At 34.3% G+C, this 22,012-nt stretch overlaps 4 protein-coding genes across 4 annotated transcripts in view; all 4 read left to right on the top strand.

Annotated features, from left to right (window-relative positions):
* The window catches only part of LOC112002029 (transcription factor GTE4), a gene marked incomplete in the record, with an annotated part of 7,498 nt that extends 6,416 nt beyond the window's left edge, over positions 1-1,082 (top strand). Inside the window, 1 exon segment of the mRNA XM_065762878.1 lies at positions 878-1,082.
* A 4,422-nt stretch (positions 1,083-5,504) lies between these two features.
* Positions 5,505-9,895, top strand: LOC112002080 (uncharacterized). The gene is given in 8 exon segments (XM_024034237.2): positions 5,505-5,943; positions 5,946-5,971; positions 6,584-6,825; positions 6,903-6,999; positions 8,632-8,815; positions 8,926-9,007; positions 9,196-9,265; positions 9,372-9,895. Coding segments are annotated over 8 exon segments (1,137 nt in total). The 5' UTR covers positions 5,505-5,579; the 3' UTR covers positions 9,444-9,895.
* A 5,779-nt stretch (positions 9,896-15,674) lies between these two features.
* On the top strand, positions 15,675-16,950 carry LOC111987778 (signaling peptide TAXIMIN 1). The gene is made up of 2 exons (XM_024019519.2): positions 15,675-16,166; positions 16,616-16,950. Exons 1-2 carry the CDS (start codon positions 16,057-16,059, stop codon positions 16,737-16,739), a joined length of 234 nt encoding a protein of 77 aa, XP_023875287.2. The 5' UTR covers positions 15,675-16,056; the 3' UTR covers positions 16,740-16,950.
* Positions 16,951-17,256: 306 nt separating this feature from the next.
* On the top strand, positions 17,257-20,542 carry LOC136063025 (uncharacterized). Its single transcript, XM_065762876.1, has 6 exons — positions 17,257-17,529; positions 17,606-17,702; positions 19,307-19,490; positions 19,603-19,684; positions 19,873-19,942; positions 20,049-20,542. The coding sequence occupies exons 1-6, from the start codon at positions 17,345-17,347 to the stop codon at positions 20,118-20,120; spliced, it is 690 nt and encodes a 229-aa protein (XP_065618948.1). The 5' UTR covers positions 17,257-17,344; the 3' UTR covers positions 20,121-20,542.
* The last annotated feature ends 1,470 nt before the right edge of the window (positions 20,543-22,012 follow it).

The raw sequence follows: 22,012 nt of genomic DNA, 5'->3' as shown, positions 1-22,012 counted from the left end.
GGGGGGGGGGTTGTGGGGGCGCAAAAGTTGACTACCATTTTGGTTTGTCTGTGTGATTGAAAATCTGAACCAACTCAAACGATGCATTTTTGCAAGCCATATCCATTGTAAGTTGTGCAAATTTAAAATGTTAAGTATGCAACTGAAGTTATGCAAAAAAAATGTTGATTGGTGCAAGGACCAAGGGCACTGGCAAATGAATTACTATATACCGTGAAAGCCTATTATTTGGGTTGTGGGGTTGGGGTATTGCTCTGTGACTATTAATGCATGGGTATTTATGTTGTTGTTGGGGTGGAAGATGCTGAATAACCATCCCATCCGATTGTAGATTTGAAGTGCTGATGTTGAAATTGGTTTCTAGCATATAGCAAAAGGGGAAGTTTATCTAATCATTTATCATGTTAATGCACGGGCATGTTTTGAAGTGAAGATTAATTTTATGGGATTCTCATTTAACAAGAACAAGTGTTTATGGGAAATTTTGTTATTGTTTATACTTTATAGAAGTGTCTTGTCTCTATATACTACATAAGGCAATTATATTATTTGATGCTTGGTAAAATGTGGAAGGTTCAGGTTATAGATTTTGTTAGTAAGAAGGTGTAACAAATGCTATTGGCGCAAGAAGGTATAACAGTTTAAAGAAAAGCATGGCTTTCGATTCTTCTCATAGATTTTGTTGATGAAGGTGGTTGTCATAAACAGTTGTCACTTATTATAAGTTGCCATTATTATGTAATACATCTGTTCTATGAGCTAATAAATTTGAAGATCTTAAATCTTTTAAAATAAGATTCTTGAGTTCTTGCAGAATTTTTTGTGAAATGTTGTATTTTTGAATGTCTTGTTGTGAAATATGCCCTTTGAACCCAAGTCACAAATTTGTATAATATTGGTAGGATGTGATGATAATTAGAAATAGTTGGTTTGCTTTGCGTAGCATGTGTACATTGCTAACTACTGCATCTCATTTAGATTTCAGTTACTTGTTTTCAGTTTAGTGCTGGCAGATTCAGGATTCTTTGGTGTTATACAAAGAATATTCTCTAATTCAAGTTCTTTAAGTCATAATTGGTCCATGAGATTCCAATTTGTTTGGTGGCTTTGTTGTGTAGCTTCGTTCATCAGTGTCTTTTAAGATTAGTTGCATGCTTGCATTTTACTAGAAGAGAGGTTTTAGAAAGGTTGCTTTTGGGTATAATATATAGATTTCAGTGGCTGAACTTTTCCCGCAGGGGTTACGTGTGTTCTATATTCTATTGCGATCCTCTTTTGGTGAGAGTGAAAATGGCATTTTGTTAGAAACATTTGTTATGTGATATGTAACAGTGTTTAAGGAATTTCAAAGCACGCTTTACAGAAGGATCAATTCACAAAATTTTTTTGGGGCGTTTGTTTATTTTGAATCAAATGGAATTTCAATGAATCACCCGGGGGGGTTGGGAGGCCATGTGGGGACATGCGTGCATTAATCACAACTTGCCATTTGCCGAGTTGTGGCACAAAGTTGTGCACTTTCCTGTATCCTAAGCATTACTCTAAAACTTGAGATTCTTGGGATTGGTCAAGATTTTAGGAAGAAGTGCAGATGTGGTTACAAGTGTCCGGTGCAGGTTCCTCGATACTTTTCTTTGCTGAATACAGGTTCCTCAATACTAGGAGTAAACTGAGTGGTAATTTGTATTAAATATTAAAGGCAAAGTTTAGCTATTTAATAAAACAAATATTACTATATTTTGAAAATTTAAACATTGAATTGTATGTTCTTTATGTTTTTAATATACGTATCAAATTTTGTGTCGATCAAATTTTATTTACTATATGATTTATAAGTTTATATTTTATATATAATTTTAAATTACAAAAACTTGCAATTTAAATAATTTATTAATGACATAGTTATTGATCTTTAATTTTTTAGAAATTTTGCAAGCATAGAGGATATAAGAAGATGTAATCTAACGATGGATTTGTTAAAATTTAACCCAATAAAAAGATATTAAGCAAGGTTATTAATTTTATAATTAAACTTTGTTCAAATATTAATGGCTCAACTTTTATCCTATCCCAGCTAAGGACAACACGGTGTGACAATCCAGGCCAGATCTCACGGTTCATGAAAAGGGACATGTATTATCTACCAGGCTAAGAAAAGGCATGTGCTAGCAGTCTAAATAAAGTATGAAGTGCACGTTTGAAAACCAATGGGTGGCGCTATTTTTGGAATGACAAATGGCCTCTTCCATATTTAGTTGGAATATTTTGGAATGACAAATAGCCTCTTCCATACAAGCTTATCATAAACATGGTCACTAGTTTCATTTGCTTGTTTTATTCAATATCCTTTGGATTGGTGAGTCATCCTCAATCATTATGCTTTTTAGAAGAATTCGGCAAGAGAGTCGTTAGGGACTAAATTGACACATTTTGACATATTTTGACATATAAGGCAAATGTTAGAGACTAAAATAGTGATTAAACTTTAATATAATTAGTTGTTTATGAACAGAATTAAAAATTTCATTTCTTAATACAAATTAATTTCAATGAGGATGTTGTGCAAAATGTCTTAGTTACACCCTCCAAACAAATATTGAAACATTATATTTTTCAAATAAAAACATGGTGCCTAATACACACAATAATAATCCATTGAAAACCAATATTATTTATTATTTATTAAAAAAAGAAGAAAACAAAAACGAAAGCTATTAAAATATGTGTGAATACATTGACCCACCAGAGCGGCGAAGTAAAATGTGGCAATTATTATGGTTTTTTTATTATTATTTTTTATTTTTTATTTTTTAGTCTTAGTAGGCATTGGACTACTTCTCTACGAGGTAATGTATTCATACGACAAAAGTAGTTTTTTATTTGCTTTTTTTTTTTTTTTTATATATAATAAAAATTGGTATATATATATATTATACATATTTCTTCTTTTTTTATGAGAGATTATATTTATTTTAATAGGTTGTGTGGGTTAGAATTTGTGGCCCAAGCCAAAACAATGAACTTGTAGAGCGTGGATGATAGAGCTAGGTAAGTTATGGAATTAACAACGACTGGTTAAAACCTCCAAGTATAAACAGCTAAAGATACACGTAAAAACAAAATGAATTGGAGTCCGAAGAGGTTTTATGATAAATTCAGTAGTGATTACAGTTCTCAAAGTTACAATAAAGCTTCTCTCTCGCTCCCTCTTTTTTTTTTTTCCTTTATTATTAGGAGCCCTTCTGCTTTATATAACGTCCTCCCCTATCATCCCCATCGTCTACTTGTTCTTCATTTAGGTCCTTACTTGAGTGCATGTCATGTCATGTATCTTCCTCAGCTTTTTGTGAGTGGCGGTAGCTAAGGTTATATTGTTCAGGGGTCTTCTCCATATAAATGCGGCTAGAAAAGTTGCTGCAATGCATTTAATACGATGGTGACAGCTTTTCCTTTTAGATATTTCTCCATTCTTCTTATTTCTAGGCATGTCCAAAACTTATCTAGAATGCTGAAGTCATTAGTAAACTCATTCGAACCCTCCAGATATTTATATGACCAAGAATCTTTACATCCGAGGAGAATGATCTCTTCGGAACACTGATGCTCTCTTCGGACAGATCTTCTTCGCCCCAAATATCCTTCTTTCGTGCGAAGTACCCCTCAACAATTTTAGCCTCTTCGGACATACAATAACCTTTACATTGGGCTTTAAGCCCACTACATATGGTTGGGCTTTTCCCTCACAGGTTGCTATTTTTTGTATTAGATATTATGCTTTTATTTGAAAACAATCCGGTTTGTCAGTATTTTATAGTTGGTATAAATAAGACTAGGGTTATCCAAATATTAGATTTTTTTTTTGAGTTTTTTTTTTTTAAAAGAGTTTCAATTCATGATGTCCACTTCTAATGATTGTGCTCTTTATCATCAGACCAAGACACCAATTGATTTTTGGTATAGGTGGGGACCCTGGATCTTTTATTCAACTATCAGAGACTTTACCAGTTGAGATAACTGGAAGTTTGGAACCCACTAAATGTGGCTTTAAATGCAAGTCAGGGTGTTGAAAAAAAATATAAATAATTATTTTAAAACAAATTTGTATTTTCTACCCTAAAAAAAAAATTGAACACCTTGACTTGATAATCCCAATAATTTGGGTTCAACAAAAATAATATTCGCCTCCCAAACATAATCTTTAACCTCTTACACAAAAAATAAAATAAAAACAATAAAATAAGCCAAAATAACAACAAATGAACAAAATTTTCCACAAAAAACTCATTAAAACAAAAAATAAAAACCCCTAATTATTTGGATTTGCAATTCATTCAACTCATTTCATAAATCTTTTTTTAAAGAACCCCTAATTCCATTTTTCCTAAAAAGAGATAATAAAAGATATAATGTAGTCATGGGTTCTCTTTAGGGGGGCCAACTTTCCACAACTTTGCAGTTGTAGCAATTCTGCTTTCTTCAGCGGCTCGACTCGAAGTTGCAACATCATTCATTGCTTTCTTTCTGTCTCTCTTTTTTTATCTTCATTCTCATTATTTCAAATTTTTTTCTCACTTTATTACTCTTATCTCAGCATTCTCAGTTCTTTCTTTATCTCTCATTAGTCATTTTTTACTTTTTTTCAAATTTGTTAAAAAAAAAATTGTAAAATTTCATATATTTACTTTTTTTTAATGTGATGCCAATATATTTAAGTTCTTTTTTTATTAAATTTTCTATAATTAACGTTTTTTTACTTACTATCCTAGAAAAAAATTTCTAGAGCTATCAATGCCAAATACCCATCCAAACCGACCGGACCCACTTGACTTGGACTGGCTTGTTGGGGTTGACTAGTTTCGACAGTGGCGATGGTTGCTGACAGGTCCAACAATTCAAAACCCACTTCAAATAGGTTGAGTACTGGTTTTACTATTTGGGAATTCGACCAAACAGACCAACTCAATGACAAATGTATTGCCAACTAGAGTTTCACCTAAACTTAGTCAAAATCTTGAGATCTCAAATAAGATCTGCTGGAGATCTTGAGATATCTTCCTCTCCCCGTTGTTAATGCTCATTGTCATCATCTTTAATCGGTTTCAATCGAATCCAATTGCCACTTGTGCACACCTACTGGGTTAAGTTGCCATTTTTGCTCAGTTGATGACGAGTTTCATCCTCTCTCACTTGACATGATTGGATTGAGTCCAAACCTAACTTGACCTAATCGGTGAACACCCCCTAAATAAGACCTTTTACATCATTCTTGTTGAGAGTGTTACAACTAGCCAGGGATGAAAACTAAGAGCTGGTTTAGTACGTGAATTTAAACAATAATTCTTATTTTTTTTAAAATACGTGTAAAGTCAAAAAATATGTAAAATCTCGTATAATATTGTTTAAAAATTAAAAATATTTGTTTAAACCCTCGTAACAAACAGAACTTAAGTGAAAAAAAAAAAAAAAATTTATTTGTATTTTTTTTTTAAAAGAAGTAAAAAAAACTAGGGAGTTTTACGAGAAGAAAGAAGTGACTCGCTCACAGTCACACCTCACATTACACGCCATTTAACAGCCACATGAAATGCAGCGTCTCAAATTCAAATCCATGCTCTCCCCAACACTTCAATGGTCCTTCAGCTCCCTCTCCCTCCCTTAACTTCAAGCCCTGTTCCTCTTTGCAATACTCACCATGGTCAGGTCTTCAAGCCTGGAGAGAGAGCCCTCTCAACAAGAACCGTATTTGGGGACCCAATGGCCCACAATCTCTTGTGGTCGACAACTGTGACAGTTCCATAGGCTCTGCTTCTTCCCTAGCGGAGCTTGGTGCTCTAGTCCTCTCCACCAGTGACCCTCTCACCAAGTCCAAGCTTTCCCATTTGGCATACTCAAGGTGGCGCCGTGAGAATCTCCCGCTTGGGTCGGTGTCTGACCCGCCTTCTCGACTGCTCGGCCTCTCAAACCCGAATTGGTTCGTTTTTCTAGCTCTTAAAGATTCATTTTTTTCTTCAAAGCGTTTAGCTTTTTGGGCTTTGTACCTCAATGGGTCAACTCAGAACATTAGTACATTATGCAATTTTAGTTTGTCGTTGTGCTAAAGCCGATGTTTATATGTATGTTTGGTTGAATTTGCTTAGTGAATTGTTGATGCAAACATAGTTGAACTGTTTCAAGGGTTTGCGTTTTGTCATACTTTGTTTCTTCAATTTTTTTTGGAAATCTTTTTGGACTATTGTATTTTGAATTAAATATTTTCTTTTTAATGATTTTGCGATATGGGCACTGCTTACTTTGGTGGGATTTGTGTTGTACTTATCGTTTGCTTGTTAATTAGCTTTGATGGCCTTCATTCCCTTGCAGTTGAAGTTTCCTATGATTTTGCAAAGTGACTATTACTCTCGTTTATGATTATCATTGTTGGTTCCGTTATACTTGATGGGATTTGTCTTATTTAAAGTTTTGAGCATCTCTATTTCCCCAATCTTTCTAAGATGCGGGGTTTTCCTTTTACATTATAGTCGAGCAGTTAGCAACTTAAGTGCTTGAGTATATTCATGTCTGGTTTGTTTTATGTGGAACTCAGGTTTCCCCAAAGGAAATTCCGGCCCCAAAAAATTCAGGTTTGCCTCTTAATGCTTATATGCTCCATAATCTTGCTCATGTGGAGCTGAATGCAATTGATTTGGCATGGGATACTGTTGTTCGGTTTTCACCCTTTAGTGAGATTCTTGGGGAGGGATTCTTTGCTGACTTTGCACATGTTGCTGATGATGAGAGTCGCCATTTTGGTTGGTGTTCGCAAAGACTCTCTGAGCTTGGTTTCAAGTGAGCATAACTGTTTCTTTGGGTTGTAATATATTCTTTTCACTAGACTGACATCCTTTTTTTCCCCTTCTGACAAGATATGGAGATATGCCTGCTCATAATCTGCTCTGGAGGGAGTGTGAGAAATCATCTGACAATGTTGCTGCGCGTTTAGCAGTGATCCCACTTGTCCAGGTGATCTTTAGCTCTTGGGTGTCTATACTATATATTCTCTACTGCCGGTGATGTCAGACTGGATTAAAATATGCTTTTACAGCTATTTTATTTTGAAGCTGTAATGCCTTTCTCCTACCATCCTCTTCTCCATATTTGCAGATCTAGTCCTAAATAAAAACTCAAGGTTGTAAATATTGTTTATGTAAAAGGAAGTTAAACATTTTGAATCATACTTTCATGGTAGTATATTGTTTTATTTTCCTAGTTCTCACCATGATCTATTTGTATTGCATTTAATTTGTGTTCCCATACATTAGATTCATATGAGTTTATACTGCATCTCTATGTTGACTCATATTAATTCTTGGTCAAAGCTATAGTTTAGGCTTTGTTCACCATTGTTAAGATTGCTAGCCATCCTATTGCAGTCCTCTTCTTACTGGCTTTACCCAAATTTCCACCCCTTTTTCTTTGTTCTTTTGGTCGTATCTGCTGAACTTCATTGAAAGTAGATTTCCCAATGAAAACTCTCTTCCAAGGATTTATCTTCATGATGATTGAGGTACTGTTTACATCTAACCAATAGGTACCAAGGAGTTGCTATTCTCTTTAATCATAATTTGTGAATCATGATAGTTTTGGTAATGGTGGTAGTTCCATATTCCTACCCTGTTTATTCCAATAAGCAACTGTAAGATGGGTGTGTGGAACATTACATTTAATCAGAAAATTTTCTTTTTAAATGATCATTGTGAACTTTGACTGGAGAATGACATTAGGTACACTAGTAACTCCGTTGCTGAAAGTCCACCATGCCAGCTTATTACATGGTCTCTAACAGTGCCTATGAAAGAGGTAGCTAGATGTTCATCTCTTTGTTATTTGCTATTGTTGAATTTCTTCTTCATTGGCACCTAAAACACCCCAAACCTCTGGTCTCTGAAGGTCTTACCTGTAGTTCATTGGGATAGACAGTAGGGAAAAGTGATCCTGCTTGGCAAGGTTGCTTCTGAAAATTTTTTGGGCTTCAGAGTTCAGACCATGACTTGGTCGGAAAATGCTTAAGATGATGCATGAGAATCTGGGTTCAGTGGTATTGCCCAGTTCTCCCAAGGAAGAAAACATGGGCTCGAATCCCCTCTCCTCCACTTTTTGGAAGCAAAAGCTTTACCAGTAAGAAAAAGATGATGCATGCAGACACCTGTTTGGGGAGTTGTAAGTAGGTAGTTGACCCCTTATGGTGAGCTTTTAGGAAAAGCCATTTCTGAGAAGTCTTCCATCTAAGCAAGAACATGAGGTCTAATGCACTGCACATCTGTTGGGATTAGGACTAGGATTTGTCCATATGATTGTATCCCAATAGGGAGATTCCTCTCACTGTTGCCTGTTCTATTTATAAATTGATAGAACTTAGGTACCTTGAAATAAGGTCACATATGGAAGTGGCAAAGAAACAACAGTTCATCAGCACTTCATCCTTTCGATTCTTGCAGCCCTAAGATATTTTTGTATTATTTGCTGTAGTCCTTGAGGGATCCAGTTGTTTGTAATTTAGTCCTCAACATATACATATACATATATATATATATATATATATTTTATATTTTGATTTGCACACTTGATGAGGCAAGTTTCTTTCTAATGTTGTAGGAAGCTAGAGGACTTGATGCTGGACCACGACTGGTGCAAAAATTGGTTGGCTTTGGAGATCTCAGGACATCTAACATTGTGGCTAGAATTGCTGATGAAGAAGTTGCACATGTAGCTGTTGGTGTATTCTGGTTTGTTTCTGTCTGCCAAAAAATGGGCCGTGCCCCTTGTTCCACTTTTAAAGGTTTAGGCAGCTAATCCGGTGTTTCTCATTTGTGCATATAACTGCAATAACTAAATCCCACATAATGAAAAGACGTGAAAGTTTCATGTGGACCTTTTCGGACCATGCAGATTTATTAAATGAGTACAATGTGGAGTTGAAAGGGCCCTTCAATTATTCAGCTCGGGACAAAGCTGGCCTTCCTCGTGACTGGTGAGAAAATTGTATAATTTTGGTGGTTTGGTTGGTTCACAAGAACCCTGATGGATTTGGGGTCTTGATTATTTGATACCAAATTTTGTTACTTATTTTCTTGGAAACCAAAAGAGGGATATTAAATCTTATTTTATGTAAATATGTTCTATCTTTTTGACTAGCTGTTCGCTTCATCTGTTGTCTAGGTATGATACATCATCTTCAAAAATGCAGGATAAGAGTGATAAACAGGACAAAAATGAGAAGCTTTCTTTGGTATGTGATCTTGGCCTTCAAACCTCATGTAAAACTAATTTTAGAAATTTTTTTTACTCCTTATTTTTGTCTAAAGGAAATGTAACATATCAAACAATTGGTACAGGTTTATGATAGGCTTGCTTCCATCATTTCTATGGAGAGTGAGAACTCAAGTTTGAATAGGCCTCCTAGATGATTGTTGTTTAACATATTGAGCTCCAACACAAATATTGGTGATGCTGGGAAGTTCATACTAGGTTTCTCCTTATGACTCTAGCAGCCACACTGGTAACAACTCGGTCTTTGTCATGCTGCACTGTTTCTTTGGGCATCTCTTGGTTATGGCATTTTTGAAGGCTATATATTGCAAGAGGTGACTTGTTGGTGGCTTTGGTTACTTTTGCTTCGTCATCATATTACTGCATATTATGTTCTTGCAATTATAATGTATATAAATGTAAGTACCCCAAATACGTATATACCCATTAGTATTGGAACCATTTGATAAACAAGATGGAGCGGTGTTTTGGGTAGTGGAATCTGAAGAGAATTGAGAGCCATTACTTCAAATTTGGCATATAGTATCATGTGCTACGTACCTTTCTATCGTGCAAATAATACAGGAACAGGACCATCCTCAGTGCAACATATCTTTTAGACTTTGACAAAATGATGCAAACAATGTCCACTTGTTAAATCTCCATGTGGACGTTAAGCATATTTAGTTTCTCAACTTTTCTAATTTCCGCTTTGAAAATTTCTCTAACTCATGAAATTTGCAAGATGCAAGCTACACCATTTGAGCCTGAGTTTCATCATTTAGGTCATGCCAAATTAGAAATGCACAACGGTTCCATTAACTCTCATGGATGGTCTAAGGCCTACGCAAACTTCACATTTAGGAATTTGACATGCTGTTCAAAGTATATCAAACTAGTCGTTAACTCGTCCAACAAATAAAAATTTGTGACAAAAGCCATATGTGTGTGTGTGTGTGATAAAAGCTATTTATGTATGATATATGTTTAATTAATAGGTACCATAACAACCACCACCAAATTTGAGACTTTAATTTATAAGTATTGATAAACAAATCAAATTAAAGATTTTGTGAGAAAGAATTTGATTGATTAATTTGTTTAGAGAATATGAAATCTAATTTAATTAGAATTTGTTTAGTGCTGTGTTGTGCAACTTGTGTTGTTTTATCTTAAAAGAAGACGTAAACTAAAAGTTAAAAATTTCCGTTTTTATTATACATGTCATATGATAGATATTTGTGGTAAATTACTTGACGTGATTAAAATCTATATTGTTAAAAAAAGTTTACTATGGCGATGACCACAAGTTAAGAGTCTTCAAGAATTATCTACCTATAAAGACAAAGGATGCTTACTTCATTGATAATGTCGCTCACTACTCCCGTATTGTGACATGTATGATTTTGATTGGTAAGGCCTATTTGGTAGAGTCGTTAAACAACCTAATTTTAGTTTTTAAACAACACTACACGCGTTTTTATACATTTTTTTACTCAAACGTATTTCAAAAAAATATAAATAACATTACTCAAACTTCTTTACCAAACGGAAAGTAAAGATTTTTTGTGATATTTTGGTATAAAAGTATTTACGTAAGCCTTTTATTTTATTTTTTCAGCATTCATAATATGTGCTTTTGACATAAATCTAGTAGTGAAGTAATATATGGTATATAAATTTCGTGTATTTTATTTAGTTTAAGATTAAAAAATGTCTTAATTTTTTTATAACAAAATTTGAATACTTTAATAAAAAAATAAAATAAAAAAAACTTTAAAGCACATATTAGTATATTATGAATTTAACTGAAAAAGTGGAAAATACATTCTAATATGGTTGTGTTATCATAATATAATTTCTTAAGATATTTAAAGAAAAAAACTAATTTAGCATATTGATTAATATAATTTAAGTATTGCATTTTTTTTTTTTTGAACTCTTTGAATATGGGACAAGGGACATGTCCTCTATCACCTTTGCATTCATAATTGTGATGGATTATGGATATTCCAAGTAAAACGTTAATGAATTTTATGGAAGGATATTTTTATATCAGATTTCCAAGATCCTAATAACAATTCAATGATTTCTCGCCTATTCGTGTGATACTTTTCTTTTTTGTGGCACGAAATTTTAGAAGGTTGTGACTTGTGAGTCTGTGACACGAATTTGGAACATCTCCTCTGTATCAAAATTATGTTGTTAATAATTGTGAGTGTTAGGCTTGAATTGTACTTAGGAAAGAGTGAATCATTCCAATTGGTCAAGTAAAGAACATACAGGGCTCAACAGATGCTCTTTATTAAATCTGTTGAAAATTTATTTCAATTGAGCTTTTTGGATAATATGTTGGTGTGGGTGCATGTTCCAAACACTTTTATTATTATTTATTTTTTTGCAGTTGAGAATTTATAAGTAAAATAATGGTTCCTTCTCAACCAAAAAAAAAAAAAAAAGAAAGTAAAATAATGGTTGGCAATTATGAGCAAAATAGCCATTGGGCAATAATAGATAATATAGCCATTGCGCTTTTATGAGTTATTAGTTACCAATAACTGTATGTTATTATTGTAATAAATAGCTTATATAATACTCATCATCACACCCTTCCCTTTAAGTTTTTTTATTGCTCTATATTTTTTTTATACACAATTCTATTATATTTCTCTCCCACATATTTTTCTATAATATATAATTGTTCTAAGGAAAGGTAATAGATTATTGTTCTTGAACCTTCGTGAGTGGAAGTGCTTTCATCATGAAGGTTGATGCTGTAGTCTAATCCTGGGGGTTGTTTGGCTAAGAAAACCAATCGTAACAAGTTTTATTCCATGTGGCACAAATCAACTTTTAAGGACAACATTTTCATAGTGTGATTCTATAGCATTATGAGATTGTTCTAAACTTCTTTTTATTTTATATCCTTGCCAATTATTAAAGACATAATTTGTTGTATCAAAACTTATTTATTCACTAAAATATTTCCAACATAATCTTCATCTAAAATTGTTGTTTCTAGTGCAAATTATCAAAAAGACCTTACTATCAACTAACATGGCCTAACTAATATAAAAGACTAAAGTATGTAATATACTCTATAAAGAAAGCAAAAAAAAAAGTGTAATACATTTCCACGTGAAGTAAGTCTATCACCTAACATTTAAAAAAGAAAAAGAAAAAGTCGATACTTCACATGGGTTGATGGAAGAAGAAGAGGAGATGGTACATACAAATTACAATGCAATTGAGAGGAAAAACAGGAGAAATATATATATATATATATTTGGGTTCTTTTCCATTTTCAAGTTAGTGGAGTATTTTATGGTAAATCTGTGTATTAAAATGCATTCTATAAAATTTCAAAAATGTTTTAAAAACTTGCGTCAAATTTGTTGAAGCCTACCTCTAATTTGAAATAGCAAATTTTAGAACATGTGGAACCAAAACTTGGAGAAATTATAATATTCTTATGATGGACCACGTCACTTATTTATCATTTCACTAAAAAACTCCTATTTGTTTAAAATTGCTGAGTAAGAAATTTTTTTAAAGCAAAAACTAACTATTGACTTAGTAATTTTAAACAAGTGGGAGTATTTTAGTAAAATGGTGGACAAGTAACGTGGTCCATCACGAAAATGGCATAATTTCTCCAAAATTTGACTGTATGTTTTAATTCTAAAATGCGTGCTTTTAGAATGAAAATGTGTGTCTAGATGGAGCCAGAGTTATCAAGTTTACCGTCACATTATGTATCACTATTTGTCATTTCAACCTGTGGCTAACCTTCTGGAAAGGTAGCAACGAAATTTCTAGTGAGGAGTCCTGAATGATGAGTTTAGTTTCCATCTTGTCAAGCAGAACACAATTTTGTTTCTAATTAGAAATGGAGGGCTAGGACTAGGAGTGAGAAAATTGGTTGCTTTCAATCAAGCTTTTGTTGGGAAAATGTGTTTGACACTTTGGGAAGGAAGAAATAAACCCACCTTTGCGGACAAGTTGATATAAAATATGGGGAAACTTAGGGTCAATGGACTACAATTGTTGTTAGAAAAAACTGAAAAAGCCAATGGTTATAGTCTATGGAAGAATAGTAGGGTAGGCTTGGAGTGATTTGCACGTTACATTTATTATGTAATGAAAGATGGTTGATGAGTGAGGCTTTGATATTATATATGGAATATGGTGTACAAATCATACTTTGAAAGAACTATTTCCAAACCATTGTAGTTCATAAAGGAGATTAGATTTGTATGACACTTCAATAATTGGGATAATAAAACTGATAAATTTTATGCGAGCTCCTATTCTTAATGTGGGTTTAATGGTGAGTGTGTTTTGTTTTGATTTTTTGATTTTTTTTACCCTTAGAATAGGATAGAGTTTAGTAAGGTTTAAAAAAATGTGGCATATCTTGTGTCGACTACAACAGGGGGAAGTTTTTAATTGGTGATAACTTAATCATAAAAATAGATTTTGGTGCATTGATGTTACATTTGCAAATGTAATGGTGAGAATGAGGATAATTTATTATTAAATTGTGCTTTACCCAATAACTGTGGTCTTTCCTAGTCTCAATTCTTGGGGGGTCAATAAGTGATGCCTAGGAGAGTTGTGGATGTACTCCTAAATTGTAACTCCTTTGCTTGGAATATGATTATATATTAAGGGGGTGTTCATTCTCAAAAAAAAATATATATATATATATATTAAGGGGGTGTTTGGCAATATGGGTAATGAAGAGTTAATATAAAATTAATTTATTTAATTAGTATTTAAATATAAAAGATTTACTATAAATTTATTGCCTTATGCATCAAATTATATTGACCAACCCTAGTCATAACACAAAGTTAGAATTCTAATTTTTTTCAAGTGGCTTGGTTTAGCTTATATGTGAATTGAACTAATTTTTGCCAAACACCTCTTAATTCTTCATCACTCTTAGATTTTTATGCAAGTTGTCTCTCACTCTTAGATTTAATAATGATATGCTTACAGAAATCAGTGGGCTGAAGATTCCCGGGTCTTGATCTTGGAGAGAATCCTGTAAAACAAAATCAGATCAGAGGAGACCGGTGGGTGCCGGCCCAGGGTCCTCCGATGGCAAAGTTAATATTGTCACTCGTCCTCTAAAGAAAGTACAACTCAGAAAATGTTTGTTTTTCTCTTACAGAATTTTTTCATACCTTGCCTCCTTGCCGATTGCCCCTTTATATAGTGTTCGGTAAAAACGGTTACCTTGCAACTTCCCCGGTTGTTGCGGATTTTGAGAGCAACCGCTCGCAACTGCTATAACTGATTATTTACTGCGGAACGGTTGCTGGAATATTGCGCTCATTGAGAGTAGACGCAACCTTTCACCTTGTCTGCTCTACCTTTGGAAGAAATCAGTGGGCTGAAGATTCCCGGGTCTTGATCTTGGAGAGAATCCTGTAAAACAAAATCAGATCAGAGGAGACCGGTGGGTGCCGGCCCAGGGTCCTCCGATGGCAAAGTTAATATTGTCACTCTTCCTCTAAAGAAAGTACAACTCAGAAAATGTTTGTTTTTCTCTTACAGAATTTTTTCATACCTTGCCTCCTTGCCGATTGCCCCTTTATATAGTGTTCGGTAAAAACGGTTACCTTGCAACTTCCCCGGTTGTTGCGGATTTTGAGAGCAACCGCTCGCAACTGCTATAACTGATTATTTACTGCGGAACGGTTGCTGGAATATTGCGCTCATTGAGAGTAGACGCAACCTTTCACCTTGTCTGCTCTACCTTTGGTAGTGACAAGATGTCGCTATGAGGATGGCTCGTCCATCCTTACGGATGGACGGCCTTTTTCACAATGCCTCGTCCTTGTTCCTCAGCACGAAGGAGGTAAGGACGAGTATCGACTCCATTGGCTTGGACGACCTCCCCATGGCTTGGACGAGCCTTGTGGACGAACTTTTTGGAGGGACATTTCTGCCTCCTCATCAAATAACATACAAAAAAATCGTAAATTTTATTGATTGTATCTTTAAATTAGAGTGTAAATTCTTCTTCTTTTAATTCCTTTGGAGAGCTCTTATGTATACGTCATGTATGTGAGTGTTTCCAATAATTTTCCTTCCCTAAAAAAATTATTTTTATGAAAAATTATTTCACATAAACGTATATTTTTAAATTATTTTGAGTTTATACCTCATAATATAGCAATATCCCTTTTCTTAAAAAATAAAATACTTCATTGCTGAATTTTATAGTTTTTGTTTAAAAAAAGAAAGAATCAGACTTTTATTTATTTATTAATTATAGTTTATGCTTTTTTAAGAACAAGTATAAATTCTTTGAATATGCACTTTTTTTTTTTTTTGGTTAAGAATACTTTGAATATAAAATGTTTGCCTTTCTCTATCAGAAATTAGGATGCGCATGGTAAGGTTTCTTGCTTTCCCATCATTTTTATTGCTTTGAGCAAAAGCCAAGCAAAACAACGTGTCCCTATGTCCTCAATATACTAATTAATAACCTTTAAGTTTAACCCGCATATACACTGATATCCTCATTAAAATCAAAGCAAGGACAAAGAGATAAAAGAAACACCGAAACACGGATAATATCTTCAACTGAGACCTCCTCCTCTCTCTCTGAGTCATTTTCACAAACACCAAGACGGCGGACAAAAGATCTAGTAGATAGAAGAAGAAGAAGAAGAAGGAGGAGGAGGAGGAGGAGGAGGAGAAGCAAATTTAAGAAAAAGAAAAAAAAAAAAAAAAAGAAGAAAAAAGCGAAAGAAAATGTGCTCTGGAGACGGTGAGTGCAGGCCACTGGGCTTTCTACTGGGCCTTCCCTTTGCGTTTCTCGCACTCCTCATCTCCATCGTCGGCCTCGTCATCTGGATCGTCGGGTACACTTCACTTTGACTCACTCTTTCCCAATTCTATATCTATATGTTCTGGGTATTTCATTTTTTTCATTAATTTTTCTATAAATTTTAATTTGATCCAAAGCTGTTGATCATAGATTTCGTATTTGGTAGTACCAAGGTAGCAACCAAACCAGAATGCTGAATAACTAATTCCCTGTTCTGTCTCACCTTAAATTTCTACGGTTATGATAATCCAGATATGTCGGTACCAGTATTTTACCATGAAAAATCTGAAATATAATCTATAATTTTCTCCTTCCAATTCGGCCTTCTGGGTATTTGAAATTTTCTTGATTATCTTAGATGCTTTTGATGATGTGATGGTCATTCAATTTGGTTCCTTGGGTATCTAAAAGTTTCATCATTTTGATGCGATCTGGTGTAATGGGTATTAAAAATTTCTGAACTTGGACGTAATTATTGGGCAGATTGTTGCTGAGCTGTATATGCCCGTGCTGTCTGTGCGTGACTGTGATAGTGGAGATGGCTTTGGAGTTGGTCAAAGCCCCAATTCATGTTATGGAGTGGTTTACTTCTCAGATTCCTTGTTAATTTAATTCTTGAAATAAAATAATATATTAGTTTTTAAATTTTTTTTTTTTAGTGCTCTGCTGTGTTTGGTTTAGGCCTAGTGTTTTTTTGTAAGCTGGAAGCAAGATGGATGTGCCACGTGTTTCCAGCTCTCGTCTTGTGCATAAATTCACTGGATTTGAGTTGAATTTGAATCCTTCTAATGCAAGCAAGGTAGTAGTGTGATCAGTGATGTTATGGCCTTTGGTTGTCTCTATCCTCTTCTGATTGATTTCTGGTTTTATTTGAAATCTTAACATGTTCATGACTCATCTGAATATTTGTAACTGATACCTTTCAGTAATGAAAGAAGGGCTTCCCAGGGGAAAATCTTGAAACTGATTGATATGTTTTAAATGCAAATGGATGAATTATTGTAGAGTTTAGTACAAATTTATTATGATTGTTTTATTAGTCAAATTAGCTTTTCAATCCTTTTAAAAAATGAATAATTTTACATTATAGTCGAGCAGTTAGCAACTTAAGTGCTTGAGTATATTCATGTCTGGTTTGTTTTATGTGGAACTCAGGTTTCCCCAAAGGAAATTCCGGCCCCAAAAAATTCAGGTTTGCCTCTTAATGCTTATATGCTCCATAATCTTGCTCATGTGGAGCTGAATGCAATTGATTTGGCATGGGATACTGTTGTTCGGTTTTCACCCTTTAGTGAGATTCTTGGGGAGGGATTCTTTGCTGACTTTGCACATGTTGCTGATGATGAGAGTCGCCATTTTGGTTGGTGTTCGCAAAGACTCTCTGAGCTTGGTTTCAAGTGAGCATAACTGTTTCTTTGGGTTTTAATATATTCTTTTCACTAGACTGACATCCTTTTTTCCCCTTCTGACAAGATATGGAGATATGCCTGCTCATAATCTGCTCTGGAGGGAGTGTGAGAAATCATCTGACAATGTTGCTGCGCGTTTAGCAGTGATCCCACTTGTCCAGGTGATCTTTAGCTCTTGGGTGTCTATACTATATATTCTCTACTGCAGGTGATGTCAGACTGGATTAAAATACGCTTTTACAGCTATTTTATTTTGAAGCTGTAATGCCTTTCTCCTACCATCCTCTTCTCCATATTTGCAGATCTAGTCCTAAATAAAAACTCAAGGTTGTAAATATTGTTTATGTAAAAGGAAGTTCAAACATTTTGAATCATGCTTTCATGGTAGTATCTTGTTTTATTTTCCTAGTTCTCACCATGATCTATTTGTATTGCATTTAATTTGTGTTCCCATACATTAGATTCGTATGAGTTTATACTGCATCTCTATGTTGACTCATATTAATTCTTGGTCAAAGCTATAATTTAGGCTTTGATCACCATTGTTAAGATTGCTGGCCATCCTATTGCAGTCCTCTTCTTACTGGCTTTACCCAAATTTCCACCCCTTTTTCTTTGTTCTTTTGGTCATATCTGCTGAACTTCATTGAAAGTAGATTTCCCAATGAGTACTCTCTTCCAAGGATTTATCTTCATGATGATTGAGGTACTGTTTACATCTAACCAATAGGTACCAAGGAGTTGCTATTCTCTTTAATCATAATTTGTGAATCATGATAGTTTTGGTAATGGTGGTAGTTCCATATTCCTACCCTGTTTATTCCGATAAGCAACTGTAAGATGGGTGTGTGGAACATTACATGTAATCAGAAAATTTTCTTTTTAAATGATCGTTGTGAACTTTGACTGGAGAATGACATTAGGTAGACTAGTAACTCTGTTGCTGAAAGTCCACCATGCCAGCTTATTACATGGTCTCTAACAGTGCCTATGAAAGAGGTAGCTAGATGTTCATCTCTTTGTTATTTTCTATTGTTGAATTTCTTCTTCATTGGCACCTAAAACACCCCAAACCTCTGGTCTCTGAAGGTCTTACCTGTAGTTAATTGGGATAGACAGTAGGGAAAAGTGATCCTGCTTGGCAAGGTAGCTTCTGAAAGTTTTTTTAGCTTCAGAGTTCAGAGATGCATGAGAATCTAGGTTCAGTGGTATTGCCCAGTTCTCCCAAGGAAGAAAACATGGGCTCGAATCCCCTGTCCTCCACTTTTTGGAAGCAAAAGCTTTACCAGTAAGAAAAAGATGATGCATGCAGACACCTGTTTGGGGAGTTGTAAGTAGGTAGTTGACCCCTTATGGTGAGCTTGTAGGAAAATCCATTTCTGAGAAGTCTTCCATCTAAGCAAGAACATGAGGTCTAATGCACTGCACATCTGTTGGGATTAGGACTAGGATTTGTCCATATGATTGTATCACAACAGGGAGATTCCTCTCACTGTTACCTGTTCCATTTATAAATTGATAGAACTTAGGTACCTTGAAATAAGGTCACATATGGAAGTGGCAAAGAAACAACAGTTCATCAGCACTTCATCCTTTTGATTCTTGCAGCCCTAAGATATTTTTGTATTATTTGCTGAAGTCCTTGAGGGATCCAGTTGTTTGTAATTTAGTCCTCAACATACACACACACACACACACACATATATATATATATTATATTTTGATTTGCACACTTGATGAGGCAAGTTTCTTTCTAATGTTGTAGGAAGCTAGAGGACTTGATGCTGGACCACGACTGGTGCAAAAATTGGTTGGCTTTGGAGATCTCAGGACATCTAACATTGTGGCTAGAATTGCCGATGAAGAAGTTGCACATGTAGCTGTTGGTGTATTCTGGTTTGTTTCAGTCTGCCAAAAAATGGGTCGTGCCCCTTGTTCCACTTTTAAAGGTTTAGGCAGCTAATCCAATGTTTCTCACTTGTGCATATAACTGCAATAACTAAATCCCACATAATGAAAAGACATGTGAAAGTTTCATGTGGACCTTTTCGGACCATGCAGATTTATTAAATGAGTACAATGTGGAGTTGAAAGGGCCCTTCAATTATTCAGCTCGGGACAAAGCTGGCCTTCCTCGTGACTGGTGAGAAAATTGTATAATTTTGGTGGTTTGGTTGGTTCACAAGAACCCTGATGGATTTGGGGTCTTGATTATTTGATACCAAATTTTGTTACTTATTTTCTTGGAAACCAAAAGAGGGATATTAAATCTTATTTTATGTAAATATGTTCTATCTTTTTGACTAGCTGTTCGCTTCATCTGTTGTCTAGGTATGATACATCATCTTCAAAAATGCAGGATAAGAGTGATAAACAGGACAAAAATGAGAAGCTTTCTTTGGTATGTGATCTTGGCCTTCAAACCTCATGTAAAACTAATTTTAGAAATTTTTTTTACTCCTTATTTTTGTCTAAAGGAAATGTAACATATCAAACAATTGGTACAGGTTTATGATAGGCTTGCTTCCATCATTTCTATGGAGAGTGAGAACTCAAGTTTGAATAGGCCTCCTAGATGATTGTTGTTTAACATATTGAGCTCCAACACAAATATTGGTGATGCTGGGAAGTTCATACTAGGTTTCTCCTTATGACTCTAGCAGCCACACTGGTAACAACTCGGTCTTTGTCATGCTGCACTGTTTCTTTGGGCATCTCTTGGTTATGGCATTTTTTAAGGCTATATATTGCAAGAGGTGACTTGTTGGTGGCTTTGGTTACTTTTGCTTCGTCATCATATTACTGTATATTATGTTCTTGCAATTATAATGTATATAAATGTAAGTACCCCAAATACGTATATACCCATTAGTATTGGAACCATTTGATAAACAAGATGGAGAAGTGTTTTGGGTAGTGGAATCTGAAGAGAATTGAGAGCCATTACTTTAAATTTGGCATATAGTATCATGTGCTACGTACCTTTCTATCGTGCAAATAATACAGGACCATCCTCAGTGCAACATACCTTTTAGACTTTGACAAAATGATGCAAACAATGTCCACTTGTTAAATCTCCATGTGGACGTTAAGCATATTTAGCCCTTGTTTGGCCACCTATTTTTGCTCACTCAATTTCCGTCACTCAATTTCCATTACTCATCACTCATCACCCATCACTCATCACTCATCACTCTAAAATATACACTTGTTTGGCACCATCACTCTATTTCAATAACTCAATATTTTTCACACTATTCATGGACCCCACCTTTGTCACTTGGTCAAATTTTTTTTTCTCCATTTTTCTTTCTTCTTTCTCAGTTCTTCAGTTCGTTCTTTTTTCATTTTTCATTTTTCTCCCTTTTCACCTCTATCATCTCAGATTTCTCATCCAGAACAAAATTAAACATGCATAAATATATTTTTCTTTCATCATGAAAGTTGATGTTATAGTCTAATCTTAGGAGGCTGTTTGCCTAAGAAAACCAGTCGAAACAATTTTATTCGAGTGGCACGAATCAATCTTTAAGGACAATACTTTTACAACATGATTTTATAGCATTGTGAGACTGTTCTAAACTTCTTTTATTTTTATATCCTTACTAATTATTGAAGATATTATTTGTTATATCAAAACTTGTTTATTCACTAAAATATTTCCAACATAATCTTCATCTAAAATTGTTGTTTCCAGTGCAAATTATCAAAAAGAGCTTACTATCAACTAACATGGCCTAACTAATATAAGACTAAAGTATGTAATATACTCTATAAAGAAAGAAAGAAAAAGTGTAATACATTTCCACGTGAAGTCCATCACCTAACATTTAAAAAAGAAAAAGAAAAGCCAATACTTTACATGGGTTGATGGAAGAAGAAGAGGAGAAGGTACATACAAATTACAATGCAATTGAGAGGAAAAACAGGAGAAATATATATATATATATATTTGGGTTCTTTTCCATTTTCAAGTTAGTGGAGTATTTTATGGTAAATCTGTGTATTAAAATGCATTCTATAAAATTTCAAAAATGTTTTAAAAACTTGCGTCAAATTTGTTGAAGCCTACCTCTAATTTGAAATAGCAAATTTTAGAACATGTGGAACCAAAACTTGGAGAAATTATAATATTCTTATGATGGACCACGTCACTTATTTATCATTTCACTAAAAAACTCCTATTTGTTTAAAATTGCTGAGTAAGAAATTTTTTTAAAGCAAAAACTAACTATTGACTTAGTAATTTTAAACAAGTGGGAGTATTTTAGTAAAATGGTGGACAAGTAACGTGGTCCATCACGAAAATGGCATAATTTCTCCAAAATTTGACTGTATGTTTTAATTCTAAAATGCGTGCTTTTAGAATGAAAATGTGTGTCTAGATGGAGCCAGAGTTATCAAGTTTACCGTCACATTATGTATCACTATTTGTCATTTCAACCTGTGGCTAACCTTCTGGAAAGGTAGC

Source organism: Quercus suber, unplaced genomic scaffold (genome assembly GCF_002906115.3).
Source record: "Quercus suber isolate HL8 unplaced genomic scaffold, Cork oak 2.0 scaffold_477, whole genome shotgun sequence".
Classification (NCBI taxonomy): domain Eukaryota; kingdom Viridiplantae; phylum Streptophyta; class Magnoliopsida; order Fagales; family Fagaceae; genus Quercus; species Quercus suber.
Note: the sequence above shows the minus strand (reverse complement) of the source record. Positions and strands in the feature narration are given on the sequence as shown.

Coding starts and splice junctions, on each gene's coding strand:
- LOC111987778 (XM_024019519.2), top strand. CDS start 16,057: ATGTGCTCTGGAGACGGTGAGTGCAGGCCACTGGGCTTTCTACTGGGC. Junction 16,167..16,615: donor CTCGTCATCTGGATCGTCGG/GTACACTTCACT, acceptor ATTATTGGGCAG/ATTGTTGCTGAGCTGTATAT.
- LOC136063025 (XM_065762876.1), top strand. CDS start 17,345: ATGCTCCATAATCTTGCTCATGTGGAGCTGAATGCAATTGATTTGGCA. Junction 19,491..19,602: donor CCCTTGTTCCACTTTTAAAG/GTTTAGGCAGCT, acceptor CGGACCATGCAG/ATTTATTAAATGAGTACAAT. Junction 19,685..19,872: donor GCTGGCCTTCCTCGTGACTG/GTGAGAAAATTG, acceptor TCTGTTGTCTAG/GTATGATACATCATCTTCAA.